This window comes from Lingula anatina, chromosome 6 (assembly GCF_051362555.1).
Source record: "Lingula anatina isolate TDL-2025a chromosome 6, LinAna3.0, whole genome shotgun sequence".
NCBI lineage: Eukaryota > Metazoa > Brachiopoda > Lingulata > Lingulida > Lingulidae > Lingula > Lingula anatina.
This window is the reverse complement of record NC_141772.1, coordinates 12,281,666-12,301,696: the sequence shown is the minus strand read 5'-3', so window position 1 is coordinate 12,301,696 and position 20,031 is coordinate 12,281,666. Positions and strand designations below refer to the sequence as shown.

Sequence of the window (20,031 nt, the reverse complement as noted above, 5' to 3'; positions counted from 1 at the left end):
GGGGAATTGTCCGTGGAGATGGGGGGGGGGGTTGTCTTGGGGGAATTGTCCGTGGAGATGGGGGGGGGGGGTTGTCTTGGGGGAATTGTCCGTGGAGATGGGGGTTGTCTTGGGGGAATTGTCCGTGGAGAATTGTCCTAGAATCGGGGCAAGTAAAAATTCTTAGTACGCAAAAATAAATTGTTAGCGCCAGTGACCCGCAAATTTTTGTCTTTATTATAACAACGGTGCATCACGGAAGATCATGCAAGGTATTTGAACCCAGCCATTGGTTTAATAGTTATATTACTCAAAGGGGAATCCCCTTGGCGTCTTCCGTGATGACTTAACCAATCAACGAAAACCCTTTTCAAGGTTTAAATAAACAACAAACAAGCAGACTTTCTTGTGAAAGAACGTGCTGCATAGTATAGGTTTATCCGTCGATTGCTTTTTCTTTGAACACAGTTTTCTTTGAAAACCCACTACCGTTTTCAAACTTGTTTAAAAATAAGGTAAGGACACGACCGAACCATTTTTGTTTTTGTTCGAGGTCTATTTTAATAACACAACACCAGTATTGAACTTACGTTAAATAGAGACGCCGTGTATAAAAGCGCAATACATGGATCAGCAGAGCAGTAGTGTGCAGTGAAATTTCGTCTTCACAAGGGCAACTTGCAGCTAAATATGTTATCGCGCAATTACCACTGCCTGTTGATATTTGTATTTTGTTGCACATCATTTGTCACGTCTAGTAGGTACATTTTTGGCATACGGAATGCTCCTAGACCTCTCCATCTTTTAAGCCCCCGTCACGCTTATTCGGAATCAGCAGGAACAAAACAAGTCGGAATGACTAAATTAAAAAATCCGTGCTACATTCGAGAAGAAATTGACTTGAATTCTTGTAAGAATGCCGTTGGAATACTCAGAATGCGCTTGAATCGGCGTGGAATGATTCGTGCACATTTCGGCTGCATTAGCTCTAAAACGCAGCTCGAATGTAGTTGGAAAACTAGGAATATCAGTAATGCTGTCAGAATGCAGTCAGAATAATTAGAATACACTTCGAATGCCGTACAAGTATAGTTCGATTGCTGGCTGAAATAGGATCGAGATGCATGCGAGTTGCATTCCGGCTCATTCTAGCAGGATTTGAAGTATCTTGCCATTTCGGTTCTCCCTCGAATGTGATCAGAATGTTTCGAATGCTGTCGGAATGCCATTAGAATATTTAGAATACAGTCATAGTGCAATTAGAATACTATTCAAATGTCATTCGATAATTTTCTACTTGGAATGCACTTCGAAAGTTTTTTACATGAGCAAAACATTCGGGTCGGTCACAAAAATGGGTAGAATATATTTTGAAAGCACAGCATTCTCTTCGAATATCCAGAAACGCACAAAGAATTGTCTTTCTGAAGGCATTCTTGCTCATTCCGCCTCTAGTGTGACGGGGGTATTAGCTAGCTACCGTATATAGATACAATGGGTGTTAAAAGACAGAAGAATACAGTAATTTAGATATAAAAATATGACTTTTTTAGATTCCTTGTATACGGCCTCATTTTTAATGCATTTCATTACAGATGACCCATGTAAGGACATTAATCATGTTGTTCGGAGAGATGAGATATGGAGGAGTGCAGGGAATATAAAACAGGCTGGGGATACGGCTTATTGCGATCGTTACCTTCCGGCTGGGTGGTACCGTTTTATCAGTCCTGCAGGGAACGACATGCCTACGCACTGCGTCGAATACAACCACTGTGGTACAGTTTGGCCAATCTGGTTTAATGGTATGTACTGTATGTTTCCATTGCACTTAGGCTGTTTCATTTATAATGCCTCACTTTTTAAAAAATTAGTACTCCACCAAGATTGGTCCTAGCCCGAGTCCACAAATTGATGACGGAACGCAGAGTATAATTAAATTTTTAGTTGAATAACTTCTCTTTCATTTTGAAAAAGATAACACAGCACAAAGGCAAAAAATAATTTGATTAAGAAAAATGTGTTATCTTTTCAATGGGGACAAGGAGCGTTTCTTCATAAATTGGTATCGATGGTGTATTTTGCAAATATTGCACTATTGAAAATATCTAATGGTCAGATACGCCATTATAATTTTAACGGAAAAGCTGCAACACCACTACCACAATGGAAATGACCAAAACGCTCTCGCCATTATTTGATTACATATATGCAGTGATGGTGACTTCATTTTTATTGCCAGTGTAGGTTGATTCCAAACGTGATTCTCAAAGGTGCACTTTTTATTCAGGAAACGTATGTGTCACAGGCCCAGTGCTAATCTAGTCCTATGTCTAAGAGGCCCAGACCCCATCCTAATTAGGGCCTGTGTGGACCCAGTCTTAATGCATTGTGAACAGAATAACGAGCAAGTTAATTGACCAAGTTAATTGGCCAAGTTGCCAGTTTGTTTGTATGTCATGTTTAGGGGATGTCTTAGATCAAGTCACATACTATGACACTTACAGATGTGACAAATGAAATGTAGTTGTATTTCATTACCCGTGATACATCTTAACCTATGAAAGCATGTAACATTGATTGTCAGCCCATCTTTAATTTAATATTTCTTTAGTAAATGTTACTAAATCAATCTACATGTCTCCTTAAAAAAATTTAAAACATCTTTTAAAGTATCACCCTCAGATGTATTTAACAAATCACAGGTAAAGAAATTCAACTATATCAATTATACGTTAAAGTAAATAAACATCACTTGTTCTTTCCTGTGTGACTTGGGGGGATAAAAATTGTGGTAACGTTACCCAAATAGCACAATGCTGGTGGGTGAATGTTGCATTGTCCCAGCTAACAAAAAACTTTTTGATAATGTTACCACCAGCTATATATTGGTTTAAGCACCAGCAAACTTTAAGAAAAAACTTTATTCTAACTTTCTACACTACCATTGTTCCGAGAAACGTTGCTTAATTTCAAATTGGGGTTGGGGTAGTCGGCGGCGACAACTGTAGAGCTGTGCGGAGTTATTATTACTTCGGAATGCCGCTACGTACAAACAACCGATATGCAATAAAAAGATAAAAAAAAATTATACGGAAAAAACACCATGTTCTAGTGTTCATTTCTTCCGGGAAGGATTAAATAGACATCAATACTGTAACACACATGATAAAAAATTTTAAAGGTGTTAAAAATAATCCTGACACCTTTTTTGTAATACTTTTGATAAATTACTCTCGTTACATAGGGCAAACTGTAAAATCAAGGAAGTCTTTGCAAACTCTTTTTGATACTTATTTGGTAATTATCCAATGGAAAGAGAATTTAAATTAGGTGAAGTTCAAACAGAATAAGATGCTTTCGGCCTAACGTCCAATAACAATGACTCATATATGCCTTTTTCAGGTACTCTTCCAGCCACTAATCAGCAGATAACTGGACCTGGTTGTTTGTACAATTTATTCTCGGGCTCCAATGTTTGTTGTGACCAAACGTATGATATACAAGTTAAGAACTGCAATGACGAATATAACGTTTACTATTTGGAAGGCACAACTGGGTGCTCTCAAGCGTATTGTATTGGTGAGTGTACGCATTATTACAGTCTTACACCGACACATATCACTGTACAGTCTTTTATTTTTATTACGTTAACGTTTTACTGCCCCTTTCTCTTTCTTTATGAATTTCATACTTGTTTTCTGGATCATATTGTATTTTGTGCAAAAACAATACAACTGAATTTTTTTTTAGATAAATAACAACGAATAACATTTAAGCATTTATCCATAATAGGTACTGAAACTCCATGTCCTTCTGGCTTATCATCATCAACTGGCTTCACACCAGGTTGCTCAGGTAATTTTTACATTTTTTATTCGATCACCAATAGGGTGTTAGGAAAGTTACGTCATAAATAAACACTTGACATTCAATATGGGAATTTCAGTTTCAAAGGAATGCCTAGGGATAAACCGTATTGCTTTTAAAGAAACTTTCATTTCATATGAGATACTTGGATAGAAACATGTAGACCAGACGCACCGTTGCTGTGACTGTGGACACTTATATGAACGTCCTTTTAGAGGGGGGGGGGGGGGGGGCTTTTTCACAGGTGACAATTAAGAAGACATGAAGGTCCAGCTTAATGGTTGTAAGTTTTGGATTAGGCCACCTTTATTGTTTGTTTATCTATGACAATTGAACTGATGTCACACTGACACTGAAGAGATTATTAAAAATTTTAAAACGGGAATCAAATCTTTGTTTTCAATAAGCAGTATGAAAAATGGGTAAAAATCGAAGAAAAATTATTTGTAAAAAATCCATATTAAATGTCAAGTCTGTGTGATACCTTATTGTTTTGGAAAACGATACGTTTTTATTTACCCGATTGATATACAGTATGTGCTCATATAAAGGCAAACAGCTATATACTGTATAGCATCCAGTGATTGCTGGTTATCTTAAAACAGTGTGTGTGCGTGTGTGCAAATAAGCTGTCAGTTTTTTTCTGCATCCTATATACTGAAATTGTTTCTTCATAGGCGGATTTCCAAACATTACAAACATTCCTACGATGAACTGGAGCATAGCCCAAAGTAGCCAGTCTATTCGAAACGGGATCTTGTTTCAGTGTCATCCAAATTTGCTAGAAATCCCAGAGTCCAGTCATGCTAACCTGACATTCAATGTGGTCTGGTACTCTGACGACGTTCCTTTTTATGTGCATAACGTCACATATCAAGAGTTGCCAGCAACTATAAACGAAGTTGACTTCACTGATAGTCGCTTTGGGGTAAATGTAAGTTGAAAACGTCTTGAAGATGATGATATCATAATGTATATATACATGTAGATTACGCTGCGTCGTTTTGGGAAGTTGTTTTTTTTTGAGCGACTTGTTTATGCTCAATACTATCGAGGTGCATCCCAAGTGAAGAGATATCGTACGTGTATTCAGTTTATCCTGTGGATGCGTTCTTAGCGCATTCAAACAGCATTCAGGTTGCACTCCAGTGAAAATAGAAAATATTCAGGCCGGTGCCACAATAATGGGTCCAAATATTTGGAACGTGTATATCTATTTAAAATACACTTCGTATATCCAGAAAAATGTAGAAAAAAAATCACACTGACGGCATTTTTGCTTATTCGACCTATAATTTGTGTATAATGTGATAAAAGACAATTTAAAATTCTTTCCCTCATGTGGAGTGTATTTTGAAAAATTCTCATTCGAACTGTCTCTATACGATTTCTGCCGATTCCAAACGCGTATGGCGAAGATATGCCGAAATTCAGTTATTTTTCCTATTTACTTTGCAGTTTTCCTGTTCCATTCAAGCTAGATATGGGCAGAGTGGCACTCCAGGTTACATTCTAAAGAGCACCCCGTTCTTTGCAGGATTGGAGGTAGGCTAAATTTTCTTCCATAATTTTAATTTAAAAACTTTTTTTATCAATTGGCAATTTGATATCTTGACAAAGAGTCTACTACGCATTTGGCACTAAAGACTAAATAAATGTTCACTGACGAATTTGCACGATAAAATTTAGATTGTTGGGCAGAGCAGGAGATCGCCCCAACCGATTTAGGTACACAGATTCGACTCTATCAAAGCGCATCTGAAATATAAACATCATTGTTCTACGATCTAGGACAGCCTATGTATACCGTACCTTCCATCAAAGGTTCGCATGTGAGGGTCGTTGTAAACCTGGCAATATTTTCCAGCAACAGCTGATAGCATGTCATGACATTAGTTTGTTTCAGATTTAAGAGTACTATAAGCCTTTATTATCATCCAGATACCGAAAATGGTTTTTCCTTGAATCTATTTATAAAATAAAGCATCTATCTATGTGCTGATTTAAAACAACAAAAAATCCCCTTGAAAACATAAGGTATCGGCGTTTATATTTCTCTTTGCAATGTATAAACAAATGCATTCAAAGATTTTATAAAATCTTTCTATTTGAAGTAGCAATCAGTATGGGGCGTAACTTCATCCTTGAACAAGATTTTATCACGATAATTGGCTAAAAACCCGTACCGTAAATCTGGTTTAAAAGCTTTTGTTTGAAGTTATATGCACCTATTTACAGATTTTATTAAACAAAGGCATTATTTTGCTTTATGAACGATAAAATCTGAACGAAGGCTTTTAAGAAAAACCACAGGCAGGGTTTTGAAGTGCTAAGCGGTGTCATTAAATTGGTTAAATTAAAACGGTGATCGTGGGTGCTCAGGTATAGGAGAATTTTAAGAAACCGATTTTTCATTTTACCTAAAAATCGCAATTATCACATCACCCGCATGATGACGTGTGTTAATGTTGATTGATAAAGTAATTGAATACTGAAGACTTATATCTGTTATCCAAAAGAATGTATGTAATGCATTAAATAAGGAGATTTTGGCAAAGGCTAACAATATATCCTTAAAGAACGCTATTTTACTATTATTCCTTCGTTGATATTGCAGATTGTTACTCCCCTTCCACTTGTGCTGCACGAGGGTGAACCAGAAAAAAATCTAGAAATAAAACCAACTGTGCCAGTTCTCTGTCCCCCTAATCTTTGTGAAGAACTAGTTGTTGAAATGCACGCTCCAAGCACACAGCAAATCTGCAATGGGCTTTTGACCAATGTGAACGAAGTGGTGTTAAAACAAACTGACGAAGCATGTGAAAGTAAAATTCCCTGCATCTCAAGTATTGAACAGTGGAATTCTTCAAAGACATACAGCCTCAAAGTTAAAGCCTCGGTGGACGGGATGTATGACGGGAACAACATTGTCGTGATAAAACTCAGAACTGGGGACTTTTTTTGTCATCCTGCTTGGAAAAACTACGACGTTCCCGACATATTAGTGAGTAGCATTAAGAGTGGGTGATAATATTTTAGTAAACAGAACCTTTTATTGGTTAATTGAGATTCTAAGAACTTAATTTGGGCTTGTTTTAAACTTGATATATGAGATGTCCTTTCAGGCAGGGACGCTAATTGCAAGGAGCGATGGTCGTGGAAATTGTGCTCATTTCTTGAGTTTGTCTTGCTTCCTGTGTACGTGGCACACACTCACCACTTACGAAGGGAATGCAACGCACGGCGAAAGTAGTGCCCTTTTGCGTCAATTTTGCTTCACACTTGCCTCACACGTTTGTGGTGACGTACTGCCGGCGCATGTCAGTTTTGCTTCCTGTTCTCCTCTTCTTTCTTCTTCCTCCTCCCTTTTTTTATACTATGTAAGCTTCTTTCTCTTACCTTTTGGAGGCATATTAGAAACTAAACTGAGCAAAAATTTGAAAATTTTGAAACTTGTTGTACACGTTACACAGTCGACGTTCATTGTAAAGACACGAGCGTGCGTCGTGAGCACGCCTTTTATACACCAGGCGTGGGGGTGACGCACGTGGGACGCATTCCCGGTGTGCCCTCGACTTTGTTCGTTAGTTGTGAGGACGTGCGCCTTACTCAACACGCAAAGGACACTTGCTCCTTCATTGCTTGCGACGTGCGCCTTGCACAACGCGCGTCTTTCTTGCTAACTCCGTGCGAGGGGAGCAAGTTACCTTTAGTAAGAGCCCGTACGGCCGGTTGTGACCGAAGCTTAAAAAGTAGAATTGATATACATATCTCTTCAGGTGCAAGTTCGTGACAAGGACGTAGATATTGCTGGAAGATATTGCCAAGCTTATACCGACCCTCACATGCGAACCTTTGATGGAAGGTACGGTACAGTGTGCAGACACTACATATGTTGTATATGACTATTTCCGAAACGTACTTAAATAAATGAACATGTTTTTTGTCTTTATTCCTGTAATTGAAACGTTAATACGTTTTAGGTTCAAATTTATGATCTAATATGATTTCAGGTATTACCAATGTCAGTATCCGGGAGAACATATCCTTTACAAGCACAGGTCCCTGCCTCTCCAGGTATTGTACGGATTATATAAAACAGTCATTTCAATTTTATTTAAATCAGATTTTCTTACTTTATCATTGTCCTAACAAGAACACGATCTAGACAATCACATATCACTACATGTACCTCTGCAGACACGATCCTATACTATTACCGATGCATACTACTCAAAACACGTGAGGGAATTTACTCTTAGAAAAGCAGACATTTTAATTATATTAAATATTATTAAAATAAAAAAAGTTTTGCTTTTCAAAAACTAAAAATAATAATTGTCTACCATCGTTCAATTGAATCGTACATTGTTTTTGGATTTTTCTATCAAATATAAACATGCAAGTGGGCATAAAAAGAAGTGGGTCAAAAATTAAATTCACAGCTGTAAAATTCTTTCCAATATCATGTGTGTCCGCCTCTGAAAAACACACATGCTTCAAAAAACCTCTCCATCGAGTATTTAATATCTGAAACGACAGATTGCGTCTACTTGGGCTCTCCTGTACACGAGAATTCTGCTAGTTCTGTGCTGGGTTGTTAATCTGAACTCAGTAACTGCAACTAATGATAATTATATTTGACGTGTCCAGTTTCTGAAAAGGGTTGCTAACGCCATTGGAGCTGTTTTATTTCTTGTCAGTAGGAATGGTCGCACTGTCTGGAGTCTTGAAGAGAGGTTTCACTTCCTTAAACGGCTTCTGACAGTTGGGTCATTAATGGGACTTGTAGGATTCTGGTCGTGACAGTAAGGTTCTGTATGACTGATAAATAAAGTTAATGCTCCTGAGCTGGGATTGTTCCACAAGATCTAACTGACTTGAGTCTGTTGATTCACTCCTATTGTAACCGTTATTCGCCGATTCAGCTTATGGATTACTGAAGGACCAGTAGATCCAAAGATCATCTGTTGTGACTGCGACCATACATATGACTAGTCTACTTGTATTCCAAAGCCTGCATTTAATAAGCTTATATTCCTCCTTCTTTTCTCCAGTGACAAACCAGTGCTGGGGCAAGACCCTTGCAGGGAATTTGGAGGCCGGATAATTTGACGTATTTCACCCACAAAAATGATCTAATCCTGTTGGGATTCCTTCAAAACACAAGACGGAGCAACCATATTGAAATTTTAATGCCCATGCCACATTGTTGTTAGCCAGTATCGCTGACAAACACACACACACACATATATAATCAAAGTTACTGTAATTACCTTCTGTGCATTACACAAAAACAGTTACTTCAGGATCAGATGGGTTTACAGCACACTAAATGCTCTACCTTGCTCTTTGTAGGTAAACGTATTCTTCCAAAGTTGCTACGACAATAAACACCCACCATTCTGTAACCATTTACTTCATGATCAGATGCATGATTAGAAAGAAAATTAAGTGCCCTTTCTTGCTCTTTGTAGGTGAATGCATTCTTCAAAAGTTGCTCAAACACAAATAACGCACCATTCTGTAACTGTGGAGTGGCCGTAAAGTCTGAAAGCGACGTATTCATAATTGACTACTGTAAGCAAACCGAAATACATGTACATGGCCGTATTGCCATGATCGGCTGTGAGAGGGAAACTATGCGCATTGAACAACTTCAAGACGGGTGGTTTTACAGAGTAAGTACCGGGTACTCATCCCATACCTGAACAAAATGTCAAGGGAATTTTTGGGTTGAGCTGTCCCGGGGGTGATTAATTCCTTTTGTTCAATAATCTGTATTTCCATTTACTCCATACAGATTATTGAAATGATGAAGTTCAGTCTTTGGGTATTGGCAGACCTATCATCATATATGTACATGGGTCTCTTGGGGTTTTGTTCGGGGGGGGGGGGGGGTAGAGGGAAGTATGGTACTTTTTTTGAATTATGCTTTTTTTTCACCGATATTTTTACGCTGTTGTAATGAAGATTATTTGCAGCAAATTTACATATAGGGGACCATTCCCACATATATATTTGGATCAATTTATCTCCCTGGGGAATCTCACTAAATTGCTATCAACCTTACCGGCTTAAATGTCTGTCACGCCTAGTAAAGCTGTTAGGGGATAATTATCTTTACCGCCTAGCTGATTGTGCCAATACCACAGCTACACCCTGTAAGCCTTCTTTTCTTTCCATGAAGACCCTAGACTTTCGTAGACTTTCGAAATAAACTCTTTCTATTGATTTAACATGAACTGTACTAGGATTCAGCGTGAATGTCGAAAGAAATTCTGTTGTATTATTTTTTTAGATCCATTTACCCACTGCCGCTCACGTAGATGTCTCTCTCTGGAATTCTGGCATAAATTTTGTCAGCATTTACCCAGGTGCAGTTGATTATGGAAATACATTAGGGCTATGTGGTACTTTGAACAACAATGCAGCAGACGACTTTCATGACAGGGCAGGTGATCAGCTTGGAAACGACGAACGAGAATTCAGAGACTCCTGGAAGTAAGTGTTGACATCTTCACGGTAAAGTTACATTAGCATAGGAACACACACACACAATTCGGGACTTTGCACACTATCAAATTGAAAATTCGAAAGGGCCCCCCATTTTATCATCATTTACACAAGTCTACAGAGAGTAGATTTTTTCCAGACCCAGACCCCCACCCCCTTCAGAGAGTACATGGTGAAAAGCTAAAATGGCGATGTTCAACAGCTACCTGGGACATCATTTTCATTTTTTCAAAAGCTTATATAGGTCATTGATCCCCCTTCCCAGCACACGGCGTGTACACTTGCGAAAATGATGGTAAAAATGGATGACTCCGACGTATCTTATCTCAGCTGACTAATACACCCGTTATCTATTTTGATTAGCACATATTTCGATTACAAATGTACTTCAGAAGCTGATTATTTGTTTCTGTTGACATATAGGGTTCCCAACAACGACCCGGAAAGTCTGTACTCAGGTACGGAGAAAACAGAGCGAAACAGTTTCCCTTACTGCGAATGTAGTGAGACACCTGACGGGGATGGGTTCGCTAACTGTGGCTATCTAAAAGGCGCGGAGCTTTGCGTCAATGAAAATGAAGAAAATACAGAAACCCAGTATGAAGGCTGTAGACAGAGGAGAGATGAGCCTGAAGGCAGCGATTACATCCTTGAAGAGCGTGTTTTTGTGGAGGAAGATTACGATCCCAGTAACACTGTAAGGACACGATTTCCACATATATATTTGTTGTGAATATGGTATAGGAATCCCTCACCATACATTCATGCATATATAATATTTTCAATTAGTGCAAAATTTTTACTCGGTTGATAAAATGTCTAACAACAATATTTAGCCCCATCCAATTTCTTCAAATAGCCCCATGTATGCCAGGGGCTATATTAGACGTGTATGTTGACTCCTACGATTTTATTGTTTTGAGACAAGGGTCATTTACCTTGTCCTTGGGAAACATCAAGCATTTAATAATGATCATGGAATTGTCAAAACAATGAAACGTGCATACTATATTGTAGCTATATGAAAGAATGCAGTTCTCCTACGATTATTCGCTTTCGATAAATAGTGTGTACCTTACAATATCATGTTTCATTGAGGTATAGTATGGAAGTTTTATTATCCGCCAGTTCTTATGATATGGGGTATTTTTTCCTCAAGTGGATACTGATACATTTTTGAATTGAGAATTGCTGTTCAATTTTTAAAATTAAACTCAAAATCATTATTTTAAGACTTTTACCTGGACGAATGGTTGGACGATAGAATCGGCCAGAGCGTTCTGCAGCAGCTATATCCTAGATGGAGCCACTGGGGAAGCTGCTTCTTTAATGGAGAATTTAGACGAAGACACATTGATAGACGGGTGTGTGGCTGATATTCTGGTAACTACACATACACGAATATTTTGTTCATTCATTCATGCGGAATTTAACATAAAAAACTTGGCCGTAGCCCGAAAAAACAAATACATGAGCTTTTATGACGCCAAACAGTTATTTGCAATTTGTTCTCATTAATGCTCTGATACGTTTTCTCATTGAAACCCATGTCGAATATATTAAAACAGCCTTGCGGTACGTATACTACTGTATACAGCAACACACACACTTTAATATAAGACCCGTAAAGTTATCTCTGATATACCTCACCATCTTGGAAGGAGAAGCTGTTTGGTGTTTGTTGTACAATACAATGAATATAATCATGTGGCAATTAACTAATTAGATCGTGTGCAAAACATTTATTTCATAAACAGATGACAGGGGGCACTGAATGGGCCAAAGTTACCAGAGATTTATTTGTGGCGACAATAGCAGCAGAGTTGGCTAAAAATGTCTCACTATGGACGGTAGAAAACGGTTCCAGCGTTGCCGTTCCTCTTGCTGCGATATCTGATGCTCTGTGCCCCAGAAACTGCACGGGACATGGTGTTTGCTTGAACGGTAGGCAGTAATCAAGCCGAAATCGAATATTCGTAAATAAATGTATTCTGCTATATTTGCATTAGCTCTAGATGGAAATGAGAGCAAAATTGCAAGAAATGAAGATAATTAAAACAGTATTTTTACTTATATCAATTACCCCTGCCTTTGATTTATATAAATATAACACTAAATTTTTTTGCAGGAACATGTACTTGTGCCGACCCGTATTATGGCTATGATTGCTCCATGGATATTAACGCAGCACCAGTGTGCTTCGAGCTGCCCAGTGCCGGGCTGTGTGATGAACGCTCTAGGCCGTGCAGAAAGTCGCCGGTTTATTGTTCGCTGTTCATCAAAAGCGTGGCTGTTACCTGCAAATTAAAACACTATACGGTATTTGCATTCGACACTGATTTTATAATATATAATATATAATAAAGGTAAACCTAACCCGTAACCATTCAGACAGCCATGTTTAGATTTATTTATAACATTTATGTAAATCTCGAGTGTAAATGTTCGTAATATATATATATATATATATATATATATATATATATAAAACACAATGCCCAACCGTATTTTATTGAAGACCTGTGGATACATGTAGATGTGGATATTAACCGCGCAGGCTGACCCACAGACCTCATTTTTTTCCCTTTAGGTAACAAATGCTGGGGTCGTAACATCTTCTACCTACAGTGAGACTACCGCAGAATTTATTCATCTCCAAGAGATTATGTGTCCTTTGCCATACACCTTGTCCAGGAAAAAAAGAGCGGTCATCCCTTCCGTCTCCCAGGAAACCATCCTCGCGGAGGGATATGAAGTGAGCGTCAGCAATAACGCTCAAAACTTCAGCGAACCCAAATACCTCCTGGTTTACGATTCCAAGTGTGTTGACTGCAATTCAACGTTCAATTGCTCGCTTAAGGTAGGTCTGATGTTTGGTTATAAGAGAATTTTAATTTTATTTTTTTAAAAAATGAAATAACATTTATCTTGCTACAATGGAAGGAAGCTTCATTATTTCCTATCGGTATCATTGCTTACTGTTAATTCTGCTATCCTATGTTTTGATGTAATCATAAACCAAAAACCATGAAATTTGTAAAGTTTAATTTATTTATTTACATGTAGATAGATATTCGAACTGGGTTTTATCTGTATCATTGATCTATTGACCACAGGGCGAAACCTGTATCATCGGAGGAATATGTTACGTTGCAAACGAGACGAACCCTAATAATCCATGTCAACGCTGTGATCCCGCTACCGACACTGTGGAATGGTCCGTACCTGTACAAGTATGTGAACGAGATACTGCTTTTACGGCCAGCGAAGAGCAGTGCGTGTATTTAATGCATGTGTATATATGTGTGTGTGTATGCGTGTGTATGTATGTGAGTGCGGGAGTACATTGGCAGATCTTGCTTGTATTGAGCATGCTATGTAGGGGAGACCGGGGCTAGTTGAACCCCGGGGTAAGTTGCCCCCCCAACAATTTATGACAAAGTAACTATGGGGTAAAAGAACTGATCGCATCATTTTGTAAAGTGACCGTATTCAATGGTGCTAAGAAAGCGTCGGCAATGAGTCCAAATTAAATGATTTAGCATCTTAAAGTAACTTTATTAAAGAGACTTGATGGGGAGGGGGGGGTGGCAACTTACCCCGGGGTCCAACTAGCCCCGGTTTCCTCTAATGTACTGCACATGTATACCAAATCATAATGAAAGGTGATCGTAGGCCTACTTACAGTCAACAAATTCGACTCATTCCATCATAATTCATGACATCGACTTTTACGAGTTGAGTCAGACCATATCTTGCTTATAGGGATATGTTTCGTTTTTTGCTTTTAATTTTTTTCTTGAGTTATTTCATTAAAATACATGTGGTTATAATATGTTTACCTATCACTTTGGCTACCAGCTTCTCCACAGCTGCTGTGTTACAAAGACAGTACTGCAATAGAATGTTTAGTCTTTTTTATTCTTCACGCACTGGTGATAATGATATAATATAATAAATAATAATCATTTATGGAGCATTAAAATGTGTACAGTTACATTTTACAAGGTCTCTAAACTACAGTTTTACATAAATTTGCACTTTAGCTCAAATAAGTATAACTACTTTAGATCATTATAATACCAAAATACATATAAGCTAACTACTTCAGACATATAGCTCACAATATAGTAAGACATAATGCACATATGGGTTAGGATAAAAATATATAAGAATGTGACATTAGATAACAATATTAAACACTAAACTACAACATGAATAACATAACTATATAATTAAGGATGACCTCATGTGCAAAACTTTATGGACAATAAGTAACTAAAATAGTAATAGCGGTGCTGTTACATGGTTCTAGTTTAGATGAGAGAAGGCATTATTTTATCAGGCTTTTCGTAGAAATGTTTTATAACATCAACGAAAATGAGTCGACGTTAAAGGTACGAAATCGGTGAAATTAAAAAAGGTGTTTCTATAAATGAAAAGATTGGGTGGCATGCCTCGAACCTAGCTTTTTCTATTCATCAAATAATCTGGATATTTATTTCTTCCTCTCATAATATCAGTTTGTTGCGCCTTTTTGCAATATAAAGACAGACTAATTTTTGTTGCCAGAATCGTTTTGGTATTATATGCATGTATAAGGCAACCGTTTCATGATTATCACCATAATTTTTACCTGTTGGGATTATTTATAGGGCGGAAGTTGCTACATAGATGGCACTTGCTACACGGACGGGTCAGCCAGGTTTGGGAACAACTGTGACGTTTGTGATGTGGGCACCAGCATGTATACTTGGACTCTTAAGGTATTTGGACACTTGTTTCTGAAGAACTAAATCTCAACTCGGCAACATAGAGGCATGTATATTTGATTTTTTAAATAAAAACAGAACACTGGAATATTTCCAAAATAGGTGATTGGTCTTCTTAAAATTACGCCACAAGGATACGTTAAGTCCGTTTTAACAAAAGAGAATGCGGTTGCAATATGCATAGAGCAGGGGGCGAGGAGGAAGATGGGCTTGGCCTCTCACTTTCTTCTGGCACATGCAAATGCATAGAAATTATTTGATAAAGTTACTAAAATACTAGTCGGGAACAAAATTCCAATAATCGGTTTTCTCCAACTTTAATTGAAAAATTACTTCCGTTATATCACTACCCAGTGTCACTTTAATTGTTTTTTTTTAAATTCTTAGATACCAGTTTGGAAGTTGCTTTTAAAGCGCCTGATATATATATATATATATATATATATATATATATATATATATATATATATATATTTTTTTTTTTTTGCTCTTAGAATTACACATGCAAGATAAACGGGACATGTTACGAGGCATGTGAAACCAGTCCTTGGAATTTGTCGTCCGTTTGTTACCCAGATACAGATAGATCCTCCTGGAGCCCGAATGAAGGTATCTATACTTTGTTTTCATAGACTTCAACATTTAAAATATCTTATAGATGTATAAATTTAAGCAAAAACGATCAGCAGAAACCATCTGATGCCCTTGTTCTTAATTATACAATGGTTTATTGCATAATTTAAGATAACGGCAAGTGTTGCTTTACTCCTACCTAGCCCAACATATAGTTAATTAAATCGATTACTTAACAAATTTCAACACAGTTCAATTGCTATTCATCCAGTTAAGTGTGACACCAAGGTATACTCATTGGAATACACACTCGTCAGATAATTCTATTTTGTATAGTCTGTGCTCAAACTACTACAACACTGGAACATGATGGAGCCACTGACACCCAGACGGCAAGCCAGTCGGAAGAGCCATTTCGACACCCTACTACACCTGTGACAGGGTCCACTATGGTCGACCATGCTGACAGTACTATGACATCTGGATTTTCCCCCGCCAAACGGCAAACAAAAGAAGATACCAGAACATCTTTTCCCAATGACAACACGTCTCCTAATACTGAAACAGAAAATACAAGAACATATTTTCCCAATGGCAGCACGCCTCCTAATACTTATAATGCAAAAGCATCAACGACATCGTCAACAAAGGAGCCTCAATACTGGATCATAGGTGTCGCATTTGGTGTTCTCGTAATTGTTGGCGCCGCTGTAGCTACTGTACGTTTTTTGGTACACAGCAAAAAGTAAGTAAAAGTGAGCGTATAATTTTGTGAGAGAAACTTTCTTCTTCCTCTCTCCCTGGGTGCAGGCCTACTTATCTACATTTATATCCATGCACATGAGCTTGACGAATCCATCATGATTCCTATATTCACAACTAAATGAAGCTTGGCTTCGATGTAAACCTATATCTATATTACATGTATCAACTGTGTAAATTGTTAAACGCATTTAAATACCATTAAATAACACGTCCACTTTTTTCAGGGTAGGGCCCTTCGCTCCAAAGACCCGAGCAAAGTATCAGGAAACTCAGCAGGGGAAATCTGAAGAAAACGACCAAAGAACCACGTCTCTCGTATTCAGTAATGTGTAATACGTAATTATTTATATATATAATGATTAAATGGTGTTTAATATATAAGTATAATCACTTAAAAGTGACAATTTTCAGTCTTTTTAGGCGAATCTTGTATTGTCAGATTAAAGACAAACAGCGTGTATTAGACTTTTGTACACCATAAAAAAGAACAAAGGAATGGAATCTTCCCATTTCCCCATTATCTCTATGGTACACCCTATACAAAAACACTAAAACTAAATTTATAGAACCATTTTTGAGGTCTTAAGTGCCAGCTTCATCTCCAGCAAGGGTCCTGGAGTCTCGTAAAGTCTCGTGAATAAAGAAATATAACTGAGGCCCGGGTGTTGCTATAAGCTCTAAGAAGTAAACGTGGGAGAATCTGGGTAGAAAGAGGAAGTTGGTTTTAAATGTCCAGAGAATAGCTATGTTAGCACTCAAACAGTTCACAGTGGAAGTGAAATGGGGCATTTGAAGTACATGTACCAGGAGTGGGAAATCAATACATGTATTATAAAAAACGTCATATTTCTTTAATGGAAAGTTATTTAATCCACAATTGCACTGTTATTACTCTTAGCGCTCTCAGCTTTTAATTATCATAAAATATGCCACCTGTTACTTGGACTTAATTGATAGTTATCCTGAGTCAACCCTGTACATACATGTAGTAAAAGCAAGTTAGCACTTCAGTTATTTCAAGAACTAACCAACAATGTACCGAGTTTCCTATAAACTAAGATGTATTGTTTACACTGTAATATAGTTTACGCACAAGTTTTGAAAAATGATCTCTATTAATTGTGCTAGTTTTTAATATTTCACTTTTACTTAAAAGAGTTCTTAAGTAAACGCATCCTTTAAACCAATGAAGGTACAGTATAACCTTGCACGATTGATATATGTTAACTATTTTGTGTTACGTGTTATTAAAATTCACTGAAATAAAATATATAGGAATGATCAACGTATAGTCTACATATCCTAGAAAATCATACTTTAAATACCTAAGTATTCCAGAAAACATACAATCATTAACAACATAACATTAGGTTACATATGGGAATTGTTCATTTTCTGTTGCGTTTTTGCAATATCCGGTGCAGTTATTTTTGTATTTCTTTTTTGCCTCAGAACTTAATTTTCTATGCACTGTATACAACCAAAATGATGTAGTGTATATATAATTGTACAACGTCATGCTGTTTTGAGATTTCAATGAACTGCACTAAATATTGAGGCTATATGATAGCGAGATGTGAGACATGATACTGTTTTTTTTCTGAAATATTTTTCAGTATCAATGTGTGTTACAGATAGGCTGGGCCTATATTGTATGCTCTGTTCAACCTTCTACTTATGCTGAAATAAAAGCAACTACAGTTTATATTTTACTTTATTATTGTTGTGGATCTATAGATACTAGTACCTAGTAGGAAATAAACTGTATACATCCAAAGCAATTCCGAATGTAAATCTCAGCACATTGTAAAACAAAACAAATCTATTCACTTCTTCATTGAAAAAGCAATATCTGATTCACTCACGGGCTAATAGAGTTTTAAAATTTAGCCGACATTGGTTCCTCATAATCACAAAACCCAGGATTACTGGCGGCGGCTTGCTTACGGTTCTGTACTTCCCGTTCCAAAAAAAAACCCCTCTGTAGTGTCTATATAGTGTATACAGTATGTTCCATCATCAATGTAGCAAAGGCCACGTTGAGGGTCAGCCACGATCTGGTCGAGGGTGAAACCAGTATGGGATCAGGAGGAATTGCTTTTAAATTTGATTCGTGGATCTGTTAGTCCGCGGGTGAACTCGTTCTGAAAGCACCCAATGCGACCATAGACCACATGACTTTTCAGTAAGCAACAACGACCATTTTGATTCGCTGAGATGGTTTCCTTGGGGTCATATACCCCGTCAAAAGGACAAACAAGATTGTATGGCGGTACTTTCACCCAGCCCACCATCAGCAGAACCAGGAAAGTCCTCATAATGTCAGCTCTTGAACGTTCTGATACTGATTATAGACTACATGCTGGCATGTACATACCACCAAGGGGCGCCACCCCTAGCCCAGTTATCTCTTGTATGGCAGACCGATGGTTCTGATGATGATGCCCCTTGTGACATATTTGTTCGTATATACTCATAGAGTAACCATTTTTAAATATAAAATGAATGGGAAAAATTGAAGAATGAATTAAATTAAGAAATATCCAAATAAATGACTTCAAGTCTTCATTTGCAATTGTTGGGGTTATGCAGTGATGCTTTTCATTTTATATTTCGGGGATACAGTGCGGCGACAATTTGGCATAATGCATCAGTACTGAAATCTTCGAATATCAAAAGCATTTATTTTTTTTTATAAAAGGACTGTTGACTACATACGAGAAACATATTCCCTCCCGCCAATGCATCGCATCCTCTGCGGGGGATAAGCTTTAGTTAAGCCCTTTGAAATAACCACAGAAGTCAACGTGTCATATTCTGTGGTGCAGTACCTTTGAAGAAAAGAAATGCAAGCTAATACGTATTCACTGTATGTATAATGGTATCAGGATACCGCCCAATACTTCCTACTGAAAATGAAAAAACTGCCATAGCAATCTCCTTGCCCTCTTAGCCGGGGTGTTTCTGTGTACTCTCCCTGTTTGATAAGACTATAGGGAAAGTTGGATACAGTACAAGACACTAATGGAAATATTTACATAAAATCCGTATGTTCTACAGTGCCACATTTACTGATAGGAGGATGCCGACTTAAAACACTTGTAAACGCTCACGAGGATTTCTCGCACAAAACAGCACACACGCACACATATGCAAACATCAGAGGCTTTCAGACATAGGGATTTTATTTTGTCATGCTTGCCCTCAAATCAGTTATAATCAGAAAAGGGGAACTTAAAACTTTTGCAAAATAATTGTCCGTTGTTGCCGATCTCTTCGAATGTTAGCTTGGGGTAAAAATGGACACCCAGGACAGTCACAACACAGCTGTAGTGTAGTTTGGTTTCCACTATATTATGTTACAGACAAACTAAAGTGAATCTCTGGGTCGAATCAGTGGCACGCACATTTTATTTGCACACCTGTTTAATATCACTCGTTAATAACTGCTGATTTCTATCTGCATTGGAAGGTGTAACAACAAGAAAAGAAAAGAAAAAAAAAAAAATTAACGTCAGTGACGCGATGCAGAGAGTCACTTTTTTGTGTAATATGA

The 20,031-nt window shown here is 37.6% G+C and overlaps 1 protein-coding gene across 1 annotated transcript; it reads left to right on the top strand.

Annotated features, from left to right (window-relative positions):
• The first annotated feature begins 540 nt into the window (after positions 1-540).
• Positions 541-18,179, top strand: LOC147761148 (von Willebrand factor D and EGF domain-containing protein-like). Its single transcript, XM_087015059.1, has 21 exons — positions 541-736; positions 1,575-1,784; positions 3,385-3,561; positions 3,775-3,837; positions 4,527-4,783; positions 5,308-5,394; positions 6,467-6,853; positions 7,629-7,714; positions 7,863-7,926; positions 9,327-9,530; positions 10,151-10,353; positions 10,789-11,062; positions 11,599-11,748; positions 12,123-12,309; positions 12,494-12,684; positions 12,956-13,225; positions 13,482-13,598; positions 15,021-15,131; positions 15,632-15,746; positions 16,047-16,455; positions 16,700-18,179. Exons 1-21 carry the CDS (start codon positions 670-672, stop codon positions 16,806-16,808), a joined length of 3,738 nt encoding a protein of 1,245 aa, XP_086871185.1. The 5' UTR covers positions 541-669; the 3' UTR covers positions 16,809-18,179.
• Positions 18,180-20,031: the final 1,852 nt, after the last annotated feature.

Coding starts and splice junctions, on each gene's coding strand:
- LOC147761148 (XM_087015059.1), top strand. CDS start 670: ATGTTATCGCGCAATTACCACTGCCTGTTGATATTTGTATTTTGTTGC. Junction 737..1,574: donor CACATCATTTGTCACGTCTA/GTAGGTACATTT, acceptor ATTTCATTACAG/ATGACCCATGTAAGGACATT. Junction 11,749..12,122: donor GGTGTGTGGCTGATATTCTG/GTAACTACACAT, acceptor TTTCATAAACAG/ATGACAGGGGGCACTGAATG.